Source organism: Nicotiana tomentosiformis, chromosome 10 (assembly GCF_000390325.3).
Source record: "Nicotiana tomentosiformis chromosome 10, ASM39032v3, whole genome shotgun sequence".
NCBI classification, from domain to species: domain Eukaryota; kingdom Viridiplantae; phylum Streptophyta; class Magnoliopsida; order Solanales; family Solanaceae; genus Nicotiana; species Nicotiana tomentosiformis.
Window position 1 is genome coordinate 50,269,755 of NC_090821.1, and position 12,311 is coordinate 50,282,065.

The following is a 12,311-nucleotide window of genomic DNA, read 5'->3' on the forward strand; positions in this document are numbered from 1 at the left end:
TGAATCCAAATGTTTACACTACTTTGATACCATATAAAATCAACTTTGGAATGGACCAGATTTTACCCTATCATACAATAACATTGATACTAGAATGGAATCTTCAACAATGGAGATCACTTCCTGCTTATACATTTTTACACAAAGGCCAGATCTAATGCTATATAATATAAGAAAATAAAACCTAAATGACCTGACTAGACAGGAGTTTAACGGTCAAAGAGAACAAGAGGATAGTTTCAGCAGTTCAGCATAGTGTTAATACACCCCAGATCAATACGAGAATAAGCGGCTGAGCCAGCAGTTTCAACAGATGACTGGCTCACATAAGAAGTTCGTTCTTGAAAAGCAGTTCCCGAAATTTTGCCTGCATAACTCATTCAGTGGTCTATTTCCTCAACAACACACCACCATGTTAATACCGAAGTTCATGTTTTCACCAATTTGGATGCGTACTTCCATATTTCACCTATTTGACCCAGGTCGTTTGATCTTCGCTTTGGTAACCTCCTGCATATTAGAACGCTCTACGAATCATAAATTCGAATAGTGAAGGTGTTGAGCACTCTCCAACACAAATGGTTCGCTGGGAGATTTCATGCAGGCTTGTTGCTTAAAACAAATAGCATTGGAGGTGAGATTTGTTAAACAGTTCTATAGCCTGTTTGGCCAAGTTTTTTTTCGGACCAAAAGTGTTTTTTTCCAAAAATTGAGGTGTTTGCCCAACCTTTTAGAAGGAAAAAAGTGCTTTTGAGGAGAAGCAGAAACAGTTTCTGAGGAGCAGAAAAAAATAGCTTCTCCAAAAGCACTTTTCTAAGAAGCACTTTTGAGAAAAATACACTTAGAAGCAATTTTTAAAAGCTTGGCAAAACATTAGTTACTGCTCAAAAGTGCTTTTCAAATTAATTAGCCAAACACAAACTGCTTATCACCAACACCAAAAGTACTTTTAAGTACTTTTTTGAAAACTACTTTTGAGAAAGCACTTTTTAAAATAAATTGATTTTAGAAGCTTGGCCAAACAGGCTACTAGTTGGCTAGCTAGCCGATGTCATTAGGACAACAAAAATGCTTTAATTTCCTAGCTTGCAGATTTCTTTCAAACTTCAAGTACTTTATTGGTTTGCATGTCAAATGTGAAAGACCAAAATTGATATGAAAACTGGTTTTTTAATCATTACAATGCAAATACGTAAACCAGATAATTCAGTATATACTTTTTTCGTTTTTTTGGTTATATTTCAGTATATACTTTCCCTTAATTGTAATTAAGTAATCCCATTTTATACTACTTAAGTTATAGTAGGAACAATTTCACTGATGGAAACCATAAGGAAGAAAATTTTACATATTATAATACTGAAAGTAAAAAATACTCTCTCTATCCCATTTTATGTGAAGGTAATTGACTGTGCAGAGTTTAAGAAAGAAATATTTTTTTTTTATAAGGAGTTTAAGAAAGAAAGACTTTCGAAATTTGTGGTCTAAAAGAAGCCATAAATATTTGTATGGCTATAAATCATCTCATTAAAAGTAATTAAGAATGTTAAGTTATTTTGCTTTTAAGTATATAAATGTGTCATTCTTTTTTGGGTCAGACTAAAAAGGTAAGTGTACTACATAAAAATGGAATAGAGTAACTCATAAAGAAAGAAAATGAATAGTTTTTTTCCAGAAATCAAGTCAATGCTAAATTTATTCTACAATATGAAGAAACGCTGTTGCATATCTCTTCGAGTACTTGAGACAAAGAACTTTATGTTCTAAGGGAAAAGAGTAAAGCAAAACTGAGACGAGATAAAAGTGGAAAATAGGTCAACTAAATCAGATTAGATATCGTAATACCTCTTTCCATTTATCAGCTGATCTATCAGTTCTCGAGCCAGTAGAAGCTCTGCTAGGATTCAACTTTTTCTTCTCCATGCCACCATCTTTAGGTGCCCTGCTCCAAATGCATTTAACTCTAAAACTGATTAGTGGGATTGGACATAATTGAGGCCGTTATAGCTATTCGAATACAACTACAACAACAACAACATACCCAGTATTATCCCACACCGTGGGGTCTGGGGAGGGTAGCGTGTACGCAGACTTTACCCCTACCTTGTGAGGATAGAGAGGTTGTTTCCAATAGACCCTCGGCTCAGGAAAGCATAAGCACCACATGTATGTGCTTAATTCTCTCTACCTAGGGCTAGAAGTTTTACAGAACTGTGTTGGGGAAGTTACTGGGAGAGTTACCAAGATTTATTAATTGAAGGGTTTGTAGAGCAGGTTCCAAAGGGGAGCGCTAAATGAAATTTTCGTTCTAAAATTTTAAGAAATAACAGAAAGTATTGATTATAATGGGAAGGGTCCCAAAACAATCTCTGAGATCTTACCCTGATGACAGTGAGGTCGAGCAAGTCCTTGGTTGGCCTTTAAGAGTGATTTCCTTATTGGGCGTCTTCCTTAATCTGTCATTGGGTAAAATAGTTATATGCATGTTTAAGATCTAAATTCACTAATTGATTGGCAACAGAAAAAACTGATTACGTCAAGGTAAACTTATCATCTGTCAAAATCATAGAATGACTACTCTCGTCCAAAAAGTCCAGCTAAGTCTTTCCAAATGGAGATGTTGTCCTAGCAGTGTTATCAGAGGCGAGTAAAAACCAGCTATATATGCAATGCAAACACTAACACATCTCCTCCTATGTAACTTCTGTACCAAGTCAGCTAACCTAATCAATCACTGAATACAAAACTCGGACAGAAACAACATCTTCAATCTCAGTTCCAACAAAAGAAGGTCTTCTCCTGACGGACTTCTTCACCTTTCAATTTTTTTGGTAACCAGTGTGCCTCGTCATTCATTTGGACAGGAAACCCCAATCATTGTTTAAATGCATCCGTCCCCAGAATCCCACCATAAAAGAAGTGCAATACCCTTTTTAAGACAAGATTGGTGCCTGATACATATGTCAATTTACTTAAGAAAAATTCTGAAGCCACTCATTTAATTTGCATAAAAAGAATTTGTATTCCTTTTTCATTATGCGACTCATGTACATAGAATAATCATGCTAAATATTTGTAGGCAAGAGCTCAAAAGAAAAAAGTATATGGTACACATACAAGCTATTTGAAAGAAGCAATTGAATTACCTTTCACTCTCCTTTTGAGGAGTCAAAGAAGTTGAAATCTTCTGCTCAGATCCCTTCGACAATGTCTATCCAAACAAATAGAAACCAACAGCTAAATACTTACTGAAACATTAAGGCACTGTACATGAAATAAAAAAATCAATCTGCATGAACTGGAAAATTAGTAGGCAAAAGAACTCATTAAAAAACAAATATGTTTGAATGATGAACCTGGTCTTGTCCACCATATGTCATATCTCCGGAAGATCTTCCTTGGCTAAAGCTGTTCTGAAATGCCCTAAAAGCTCTCTTGACAATATCCTTGTCCCCCATCTTCTCCATGATCAAAGATTTTCTCATTGTAGTATTAGAAGTTGTAGAATTTGGGGAACTCAAACTCAGAGACATGTGTAATGATGTCGGAGCTACTCTCTTGTTCTCTAGTACAGGAGAATTTTCACTTCTTTGCAATCTTGCACCGTTCAACTTTTTGTTCAAGGATTGAGAAGCCGTTGCACCATTCAACTTTTTATTTGAGGAGTGAGAAGGCGACGACACAAGTGACCCAGGAACAACCTTCTTGCGTTGTACCAAAGAAGTATCATTACTTCTTTGATTTGACGCTCCATTCACCTTCTTTGCTGATGGTTGAGATGCAGTAATGACCTTAGAAGTTGATGCTTGCTTAGATGTTGGAGTGGAAATTCTTGCGGATTTTGTCATAGGTGATGTCAGTTTCTTCTTTGTTCCAGCGGATACCCGATCATCCGCAGTGTGTACCTGAACATAAAGAAGAAACACTTCATAAATAACAGGAAAGAGATATAATAGGAACTAGGATCAATAAGTTGAAGTACCAATAGCCAGAAAAGTTCCAACATATCACCTTTCGAGGCGCAATCTTTATATTTGCTTTAGGGGTTTTGCTTTTCTTAAACGAGGATTTTCGTGCTTCAGTATCCGCTAGTGGAGTCTCTACTAAACTATCTTGACATCCTTTTTCCGGATTCCGTTCTTCAACCTTATGAACTTCTCCTAGATCACATGTTCCCAAGATAGTTCCTTCCGTAGGTTTAACCAATAAGCTATCACACTCCATATCAACGGAAATATCCTCCTTTAACTCATCGATTCCCGATATAGTTCCTTCCTTAACTTCAGTAATCAATGAGCTATCACGCTCTACATCAACAGAAATATCCTCCTGTGACTCATCAATTCCTGATATAGTTAGTTCCTTAGCTTTGGTAGCCAATAAGTTATCACACTCCACAGCAACAGTAGCATCCGTCTTTAGCTCATCAACTTCATCACTAGTCTTCAAATCTTTCACTGACATTTGCTGCTCACCATTTGATGAACTGAAATCACCATCAGAAACCTGAGGTTCCATTTCCTTTTCTACTTGTTGTGTTTCCTCCTCCTCTAATTGCTCCAACTTCTTAGCAGCAATCTTCTTGTAATGTGCTTCGAAATACGCCTTCTTCTGAGCTACTGATCCAGGTGTCGAACACTTTTCAACTTCTTCAAGGTACTTGTTAGGGGAGAAAGATGACCATTTCTCCCACGAAAGTGCATCATTCTCAAACCTTCCAAAAGAAACTGATACTTCAAGTCTAGGACCAGATACAACTGACTCACCCATCTGCTCATTATAACACAAATCCATTCTTTATCAATAAACTCAAACAAGAATAACAATGACAACTCACTAGGGCTTAAAAGAAGATGTAAGAGGATAACTGAATCAATAAAGGAAAGCCTCGTGCACTAAGTTTCCGCTATGCGCGGAGTCCGGGGAAGGACCGAACCACAAGAGTCTATTGTACGCAGCCTTACTCTGCATTTCTACAACAGACTATTTCCACGGCTCGAAACCCGTGACCTCTTAGTCATGGCATCAACTTTACCAGTTACGCCAGGCTTCCCTTCCGGCATAATTGAATCAATAATTATCAACAAATATAGCATACTCAAAGAAACATTATTTGAGACAAAAATTATAAAAATAGACCACTTTTAACTGATCAAAGAACAGAAAAATTGTACCTTGTGCTTGACAGCAGAAGTTTGCACAATGGATTCACCCATCAATCTACAAAGCTACCACAAGATTTCACACAATATACATATCATGGCCTGTGAAAAATTGAAGAAATTGAAGAAATATGCAGTTACAAGTCCATGTGCTGTGTTTTCTACTGTTGCTTTACTTAAGCATTATCCATACTGCTTTTTTACAGTTATTTTTTTAAGGAAAGACAAAAAACATTTTCCCCTCAGTTTATGGATCTATTGGAAACTGCTAAAGGTCAAAACTTTAATCATCAAGATTGACATATATTATGAAAATGAAACAAAAACACTAAAGTTGCATATAATTCTCACAATAAGTACAAAAAGTTGTGTATCATCTTTTTACTGCAAGCCCCTCTTTCTGGAGACACACAAAAAAGTTGTAAAGTTGCAATCTTTGATAAGAAAAAGGACTAAAAGTGAGAAAAGATTGATACTGACATTATAGTACCAATACTTTATTAGGTTGGTGGTGAAAATGTTGAAAAGATTTGTTATAACATAATGACAAATCTAATAATAAAGTTGAAAAACATTATGGAAGATTTTAAAAGGGGTCTCACCTAAAATACAGTTAAATTGAAAGGGGGTGGAAAGAGACGGGTAAAGAAGATAATGATCAGATCGGGGATGAGGAAGAAGATAGAGAGAAGTAAAAGAGGCCCACTGAAAGAAGAAACAGTGAGAAAGTAAAGAAGAGAGTGAAGAAGCGTGATGTGATAATGGTATGAATCTTCAAACAGCAATCCATTCAATAATGGAGGCGCCTTAGGACACGTGGGGCCTTACTATTTAGTACACTACATGACTCGTTTGGACAATCTTTTAGATAAGTGGTTAGTTGGAGAAGCAGCGAAAAAAAGTAGTTGTAGAAACAAAAAGAGAAAAAAATGTTGGAGAAGCTCTTTTGAGATTTGAATAAGCAAAAATAATTTTAAGATAAAAATTTAGTATCCTGATAATTTATATCTGCCAAGGAATATAATAGTAATCCCAAGATAAGTTATCCCGGGATAAAATAGTAAAATTAAAAATAATAAGATTATTATTACAATATATCAAAAAGTCAATAAAAAATAATATCAGGATAACTAATCTCATTATACTAATTCTATTATAACTAGACTGTCTGGCTAAGGTTTTGGCCAAAAAAAAAAAATTGGGCCAAAAGTGCTTCGTTTTTAAAAAAATATTAAGGTATTTGGCCAAACTTTTAAAAGAAAAAAATTACTTTTGAGTAGAAGCGGAAACACTTTTTGAAAAGCAGAAAAAAATAATTTATTCCCAAAAGCACCTTTTTAAAAAGTATTTTAAAAAAATAATTCTCTTAAAAGCACTTTTTTAAATCCGAGTCAAAAACTAATTATTGCTCAAAAATACTTTTTAAATTAATAAACCGAACCTCACGAGCTTTAACTCGAGTTTTACTATCTCTAGGTTCAACCCTTTAATTAGGCTTATCAATCTCTCGATTGACCCAATTTCGTGTTAGCCAAGTTTTCCTAGACTAAGTTTGTCTTTCTCAAGGAGAGACCAAGTCCAATAGGCGTGAATTAATGTTTGCAACCATTAATTTTTCAAATAAAAATAAGAACATGGCTAGATAATACACACTCAACCACAAATAAGCAATAAATCAAATACCCATTAAGTTTACACACTAGGGTTGAGTCACAACTCTAGTAAAAATTTAGCTACTCGTGCTTAAACTAGAAGAAATAGGAGAAGAAATGATAATTAAACCCATATTGATTATTAAAATGATGAAATCAATATTCAAAAATCTCAAAAATAGCAAAAACTACTAAAAAGAGTAAAAAAAAACCGTCTACTGTAGCAGCTGATGTCAAAAGTTGACCTAAAAAAGTGAAACTCTTCTATTTATACAAAGCTAGAATGTTCGGACAAAAATGCCCTTTCGGAGGTTGTGCGGCCGCACGTGCGGCCACATAATTTTATGTGCGGTCCGTATTTTTCTTCAGCTTGACAAGAGTGGAAATCAGCGCCCGCATAATTCTGATCCGCGGCCGCAATGCTTTCTTTCTGCCGTCCATACAATTTTGAGTGCGGCCGCACCTTGCTCTTCTACGGTTCGCACAAATGTGAGTGCGGCCGCGTGGCTCTTCTTCTGCAGCCGCTCAATAATTGTGCGGTCCGCACTTTGAGATGCAGGTTCTCTGAACTTTTGCTCTAACCCAACTTCTGCGGCCGCACAATTTATGTGCAGACCGCACTTTTCACATTTCTCTTACGGAAATTTCTTCACGACTTGCGGCCGCAGATGATATTCTGTGGTCCGCACTTCTGAGCTTTTGTGCCTGTTTTTGTCCTTGAGTTCAGATTACTCATTCTTAAGTTAGATTTCATCTTGGGAGATCATCTTCCAATATTCCTACAATTAAGCATATTTCATCAGTTTTCGGGAACACAATTAAGCGCTTTTAGACTAAAAACAAAGCTAAAGAGCACTAATAAGTAGTCAAAATCCCCACTTATCAACTCCCCCAAACTTAAGCTTTTGTTTGTCTTCAAGCAAATAAAGTAATTCCCACCTCCACAAGTTAAGAGCCATTCCATCTAATCAAAGGTTAATCAATCACCCATCACTTGGGACCAATAATTACCCACACCACTTATAAATTATCAACAAGACAACAAGTTAAACTTTTAAGCACAAATAGTTCTAGTATGACACTTAAGCATTAAGAGTTGACTTTATTTATCAAGGAAGCTCGCTCTTTCATGTAGGTCATTATGAATCCCAAACTCCTCCTCCTCTACTCTCCGTTTGCCTAACTCACTTAAGAATATAGCATTCAATCCAAATATTTACGAAAGGTTCACTCATTTCTCTCAAAAGAATGTCACAAGTACGGCTTTAAGTACCATAGGCTTGCCTCCTATATAAATCACCACTAATGTAAGCTTACTCGGCTTGAAATCACGTAGGGTTTTTTTCGGAATGCAATGAAGACTTTTGGACTGTCTCGACCCAAAATCTCACCCGTCGTGATGGCGCCTATCTCGATACTAGGCAAACCGTTAATGTCACTAAACCACAATTTCTTTTATGTTTGAAAATATAATATTTAAATACAATATAAAATCTCCCAAATACAAATACGAACACTCCTCAAAACCCGGTGTCACTGAGTACATGAGCATCTAATATGAATATAAATTTGAAAAAAGTACGGTCTACAATAGTCTAAGACCAAAAATATAGTAATACAGAGATAGGAAAGGAGAGACAAGGTCTGCGAAATACGACAGCTACCTCTGAATCTCCAAAAAATCAGCTGTACGGAAGAATCAACACCCGCTATGTTCGGGAACACCTGGATCTGCACATGAAGTACATGGTATAGTATGAGTACAACCAACTCAATAAGTAACAATAACAAATAAGGAACTGAAGATAGTAACGAGCTACACAGTTCATTTCTAGTAATCCCAACAAAGAATAGACATGCTATCAAATCTGGCAGTTTAATATCAAATCAATTTTTATATAGTTCCTGTTCATGAAATCCGTATATCAATAATTTTTCAGAAATTTCATAACAATGACAGATAGCAACTAAATGCAACAACAAATGGAATTCAAGTACAACCTCTGAGAACAGCAATCACTCACTGGGCTCCCAGCCCTCATCACTCCCTAGGCTCCCAGCCCTCATCACTCATTCAATGGGTACCCGCGCTCACTGGGGGTGTACAGACTCCGGAGGGGCTTCTACAGCCCAAGCGCTATAATCTACACGGACAACTCACGTGCTTCACGGACAACTCACGTGCCATAATATAAATATCTGGATCCGCACGGCCAACTCACGTGTTGCACGGCCAACTCGCGTGCCATAGTATAATATAAGGATCCGCATGACCAACTCACGTGCTATAGTATAATATAAGGATCCGCACGGCCAACTCACGTGCTGCACGGACAAATCACGTGCTATAGTATCAATATCTCACAATCAGGCCCTCAACCTCACTCAGTCATAAATCTCTCCAGTCTCTCGGGCTCTCAATAATCATAAAATCAGCCCAAACAACAATGATATGATGTATTAATAATAATAACAGAGACTGAGATAAAATGTGCAAGTAAAAACTGAGACAGAGTACATATAGCATTTAGCAGGCAATTCAACAAGTACGCGACCTCTGTGGGTCCCAACAGTACTATCACATAGCCTAAACATGATTTCTAACATGGTTTACAGTCAAATTTTATCAACACATAGAGAGCATATAGCTAACAACAAATTATTCAACTTTACAATTTTCCGGGCCGGACCAAGTCATAATCCCCTCGGTGCACGCCCACACGCCCGTCACCTAGCATGTGCGTCACTCCAAAATAATCGCATGATACCAAAATTCGGGGTTTCATACCCTCAGGACCAGATTTAAAACTGTTACTTACTTCAAGCCGTGAAATTCTTATTCCGCAATGTCCTTTCCTTGTGAATTGGTCTCTAAATGCCTCGAATCTGGCCATAAATAATTCGTTTCAGTCAATAAAATTCATTGGAATTAATGCATAAGGAAATAATAACTTTTCATAAAAATCCGAAAATTAGCTCAAAATTGCCTGTGGGGCCCACATCTCGGAACTCGACAAAAGTTATAAAATCCGGAAGCCCATTCAACCACGAGTCTAACCATACCAATTTTATCAAAATCTGACCCCAACTCGACCCTCAAATCTTCAATTTAGACCAAGAGGGTTTTCAATTTTTTCCAACTCAATTCACCAATTAAATGATAAAAACAATCATGAATGCGGGTAATTTATCCAATATTGAGTTAAGAACACTTACCCCGTTATTTTCTCTGAAAATCACCCAAAATCGCCTCAAATCCGAGCTCCAAATCGTCAAAAACTAAAAATGGAAAACTCACTGCCCAGGCTTTTCTTCTTCGCGAACGCGGTCAGTGCCTCGCGTTCGCGAAGCACAAAATAGCTCCTGTCCAGATTCCTCCTTCGCGAACGCGACATCACCCTCGCATTCGCGAAGCATAAAAATACCTCTGCCTCAATGCCTTCTACACGAACGCGTTCAACCCCTCGCGAAAGCGATGATTCGTTCCCCCTCACTACGCGAACGCGACACCCCCTACGCGAACGCGTAGACCAATTGCCTGGAGTCCTCAGCTGCTTCCTCTCTTCTTTACGAACGTATAACACCTCTCGCGTTCGCGATGCACACCCAATCCACCCTTCGCGAACGCGTGCTTCTCTTCGTGAACGCGAAGAGCAAATATTGCCAGCCTCTCAGTTCCTCTTCGCGAACGCGAGGCTCTATTTCGCGAACGCGATGAAGGAAGCCAGATAGTGCATCAGAAAAATTCCAGCACAGTTCCAAGTCAAAAATCCAACCCGTTGACCATTCAAAACTCACCCGAGCCCCTCGGGACCTCGATCAAATATACCAATAAGTCCTAAAATGTCATACGGACTTAGTCGAATCTTTAAATCACCTCAAACAATGCTAAAACCATGAATTACACCCCAATTCAAGTCTAATGAACTTTGAAATTTCTAATATCTACAAATGACTCCGGAACCTATCAAATCACGTCCGATTGACCTCAAAATTTTTACACAAGTCATAAATGATATAACAGAGGTATTCCAATTTTCAGAATCGGATTCCAACCCAGATATCAAAAAGTCAACCCCCGGGGTCAAACTTCTCAAAAATTAAACTTTCGGCATTTCAAGCCTAATTTCTCTACGGACCTTCAAATAATATTCCGGACACGTTCCTAAGCCCAAAATCACCATACGGAGCTATTGGAATTATCAAAATTCAAATCCGAGGTCGTTTACATATAAGTCCATATCCGGTTTACTTTTCTAACTTAAAGTTTCAATTATGAGACTAAGTGTCTCATTTCACTCCGAGTTCCTTCCGGACCCGAACCAACTAACCCGATAAGTCATAAATCAATTGTAAGACATAAATTGAGCAGTAAATGGGGGAACGGGATTACAATATTCAAAACGACCGGCCGGGTCGTTACATGGACTAAGGGTGGATATGCTATGATAGAATGGGTTCATTTTTCCTTAAGCACTCCATTTTCTTTTATCGGCTTATGTTTTTCCAACTTTTTGAGGCATTTTCTTTTCTTTAGGGGAACTAGAGAGACTTAACATCACTCTTTCTTGGTGGTGATATTCATTTTCTCCTTCTTTGCTTTTTCCATGCTTTGCATCATGACTTTTCTTTGAATCCCTTCAACTTTTCAACTTATTCACTTTTTTTTTTGCATTTTTCTTTTTCTTGCCTTTCCTTCTCTTCATTTCTTTTCTCTTTTTTTCCTTGATACCTTTTTCAAACACCTTTTTTCTCCCCCAAACTTATGTTTTTAGCCAATTATTTTACAAGAGTGTTAAGAAAAGCTCGGGTGCCAAGAGAGGGTCACGACAAAACGGGTAAAGGCTTGTAACATGGTTATCAAATGAGAAAGATTTTATGCTCAAATGGGTTGACTAGGGATAACAATATTGGTGGGAAATGGAAAATTTCAAGCAGGTCAAGGAGAGCCTACAATCACTTATCAAGCCAAGCAAAACTTAAACTTTCGCCTAGAAACACATTCGGGGCAATTTCTAGACCATTCGCACGGGTACTTGGACTTGCAAAAACAACATCTAACCTCTCATGAAGCTCGATTGTTAAAGAGGATAGAGTCGAGGGCCTACAACGACCATATTCAAGATTAAAAATCACTATGGTTCGACTAAACCACTCGATGATTGCCTAAGTCAGCACAAGAGTCAAAATGTCACTAACTAGAGCTATTTCTTTCCAAAAACCTTATTTTTAACCATAAACATGCAGTTAAGTGTGTTGGTACCAAGTGAAGTATGTTTGACTCTTCGAGCATGACTCAATTAGGTCTTTTTATTCATTATTACTATTATTCTTACCTAAACACCAAAAACGGACTCAATCCCTTAAGAAAGTTGTCACGCTATCCATCGTTGGGAAGAGTCACCCGGTTCTACAAAATACCTTTGGAAAGAAACATGGCATTAAGAAAACCAAATGCTTATTATCCACTAAATCATAAAAAGAAGTTATTAAAGCA

At 37.4% G+C, this 12,311-nt stretch overlaps 1 protein-coding gene across 3 annotated transcripts; it reads right to left on the reverse strand.

Annotated features, from left to right (window-relative positions):
- Positions 1–5,930, reverse strand: LOC104092626 (protein WVD2-like 7). Of its 3 annotated transcripts, none has more exons than XM_009598269.4 (8): positions 5,765–5,930; positions 5,175–5,264; positions 4,012–4,770; positions 3,357–3,905; positions 3,147–3,211; positions 2,382–2,456; positions 1,846–1,942; positions 1–510 (listed from the first exon to the last, which is right to left on the reverse strand). In XM_009598269.4, exons 2-8 carry the CDS (start codon positions 5,214–5,216, stop codon positions 466–468), a joined length of 1,632 nt encoding a protein of 543 aa, XP_009596564.1. In that variant the 5' UTR covers positions 5,217–5,264; positions 5,765–5,930; the 3' UTR covers positions 1–465. The 3 variants fall into 3 exon arrangements, with proteins under 3 accessions (XP_009596564.1, XP_009596569.1, XP_033511161.1); XM_009598274.4 differs by lacking the exon at positions 5,765–5,930 and adding an exon at positions 5,514–5,744; XM_033655270.2 differs by lacking the exons at positions 1–510; positions 1,846–1,942; positions 2,382–2,456; positions 5,765–5,930 and having other exon boundaries at positions 3,147–3,264; positions 5,175–5,746.
- Positions 5,931–12,311: the final 6,381 nt, after the last annotated feature.

Bases quoted from the DNA above. Each gene is read 5' to 3' on its own strand.
- LOC104092626 (XM_009598269.4), bottom strand. From the start codon at position 5,216: ATGGGTGAATCCATTGTGCAAACTTCTGCTGTCAAGCACAAG. The intron at 3,906-4,011 runs GTGATATGTTGG...CTTTATGTTCAG, and splicing joins TAAAGATTGCGCCTCGAAAG to GTACACACTGCGGATGATCG. The intron at 1,943-2,381 runs GTAAGATCTCAG...CATTTGGAGCAG, and splicing joins TCGACCTCACTGTCATCAGG to GGCACCTAAAGATGGTGGCA.